This window comes from Octopus bimaculoides, chromosome 1 (assembly GCF_001194135.2).
Source record: "Octopus bimaculoides isolate UCB-OBI-ISO-001 chromosome 1, ASM119413v2, whole genome shotgun sequence".
NCBI classification, from domain to species: domain Eukaryota; kingdom Metazoa; phylum Mollusca; class Cephalopoda; order Octopoda; family Octopodidae; genus Octopus; species Octopus bimaculoides.
The window spans coordinates 86,444,192-86,446,041 of NC_068981.1; the positions used below are offsets into that span (position 1 = coordinate 86,444,192).

The 1,850-nt window shown below is 34.3% G+C and overlaps 1 protein-coding gene across 2 annotated transcripts in view; it reads left to right on the top strand.

Moving 5' to 3' along the window:
• The first annotated feature begins 58 nt into the window (after positions 1-58).
• LOC106878258 (nucleolar MIF4G domain-containing protein 1) overlaps positions 59-1,850 on the top strand; it is a 49,573-nt gene continuing 47,781 nt past the window's right edge. The window contains exon 1 of one of the 2 annotated variants that reach the window (XM_052968014.1): positions 59-772. In XM_052968014.1, the coding sequence (XP_052823974.1) occupies positions 674-772 (99 nt within the window). In that variant the 5' untranslated portion in view covers positions 59-673. The remainder of the gene's footprint in view (positions 773-1,850) is intronic. The other variant, XM_014927434.2, reaches the window with a different exon arrangement.

Below are 1,850 nucleotides of genomic sequence, written 5' to 3' on the forward strand. Positions count from 1 at the left end.
GAGTAGAAAACACAAATTTAATATAAAAACATATTTCCTGAAATTGCAAATTATTTAAAATATAAAAATATGATTTTCAACAGAGAGAATTTATCAAAATAGAAAACAAATGAAGTTTGAAGTTTAAAAATAATAGGATCGACCACTCACGAACTTTCGAGTAATAGATAGATAGATAGAGAGAGAGACAGACAGACAGAGATATAGCTCGCTCCGGCCAGTTATGGTATTAGCTGTCAGTAGCCAAAGAATCAACAGGCATGCAGGCAGACAGACAGATACTTCACTAGCAGTGAGCACTTTCACTTCTGACAGCTAATAGCACGATAGTGCCGACAAATGTATTATTATTTAAGGCAAACAGAAGTAAAACACAAATTGTTATGTTCGTCAATTCGCTACGATCTCTTTAGAGCAAACAAAATCAAAAGTTTAAATTGGGAAGCGGGAGAGGTGGGGGGTTTAAATTAAAACATTTTTTTTTTGCATATTCGTAATCTCCGATATCTAAAAACGTAGGAACCCGAAAAAATTTTTCCAAAAAAATGCATTTTTCAAAGAGGTGCGAAACTGCATTAGCTCCCCTTCTTGCAACAGAAACTCACACAGTGTGGTCTTTTTTTAATGATGAGATTAATTTCACGTTACACCGTTGAATATCTTGATAATCAACATGAAAGGAATTATTAAAGTTACCCAAAGAAAAGAAAATAGAAAACTTCTTCGTAAATTGAAGAAGTTGAAAAACGTAGCATTTTCTCAAAGGAAACAAGTGAGTTATTCGTGTTGCATATTTATGTTTGTTTACTCAATTAAACGGCACTTTAGCACACGTGGTCGTTTATTTTGCTTCATTTTTCCCTTCATTCAACTTTTGACCCAACTTTTTACGGGTTTTTATCATTTGACAGTAAATGTAGAAAGTATTGAAAATTAATTTTATTGTTTTAGGACTGATTTCACATTTCTTGAGAGACTGAAACGTAATTTCATCTAATGAATTAAATTTCTTACAAGCTTTAAGATTTGGTTAAACGTTTATAATTTTTATTACCTGTTTGAGCAATTTCATGTAACTAATGTTGTTAATTTTCTTAGGAAAGGCATTCAGATCATAACATCTGCTTCTTTTCTTCCTCTATAAATGCATGGTCTGTAACTGTTTAGAAGAATACAGCAGATCACTGGTACAATATGAAATCGGAACGGATACATAGTTTTGTATCACTCTAGCAAAACACTGTTCCGAGTAAAATTCCTGTCTTTATTTATCTCAGATCATCTCTGATCGAATATACCTTTGGTCATCTGATCATTTTTCCAGATATAGATTATTTAGCAATACATAATTTATAGATTCTTCCTTTTCAAGGCGATAAGATATGGTTTTAGGGAAATTTGACTATTATGGTGACATAACAGCACCCCCTACACATAAACAAACAAACACACAGTTATATTTTCTTCTGTTACTTCACTGTTAATTATGACAATACTTCGAGAATTTGGCTTTAGGATCAACACCACTAAAACCAACCCTATGGCTGCGATACGTTGATGACACCTTTATTCTCTGGCCCCACCAGCAAGATGTCCAAATGCTGCTAGATCATGTGAACTCAATAAATCCATCCATACAGTTCACCATGGAAAAGGAACAGAACAATCAGCTGGCATTCCTGGACGTATTAATAACACGCACCGAGTATGGATTCAGGACATCCGTATATCGCAAGCCAACCTTCACTGGACGATACCTTAACTTCAATTCCCACCATCCATACAGTGTAAAGAGAGGAATTGCTCAGTGCCTAAAACACCGAGCAAAGAATATAAGTAGCGATCGTGAT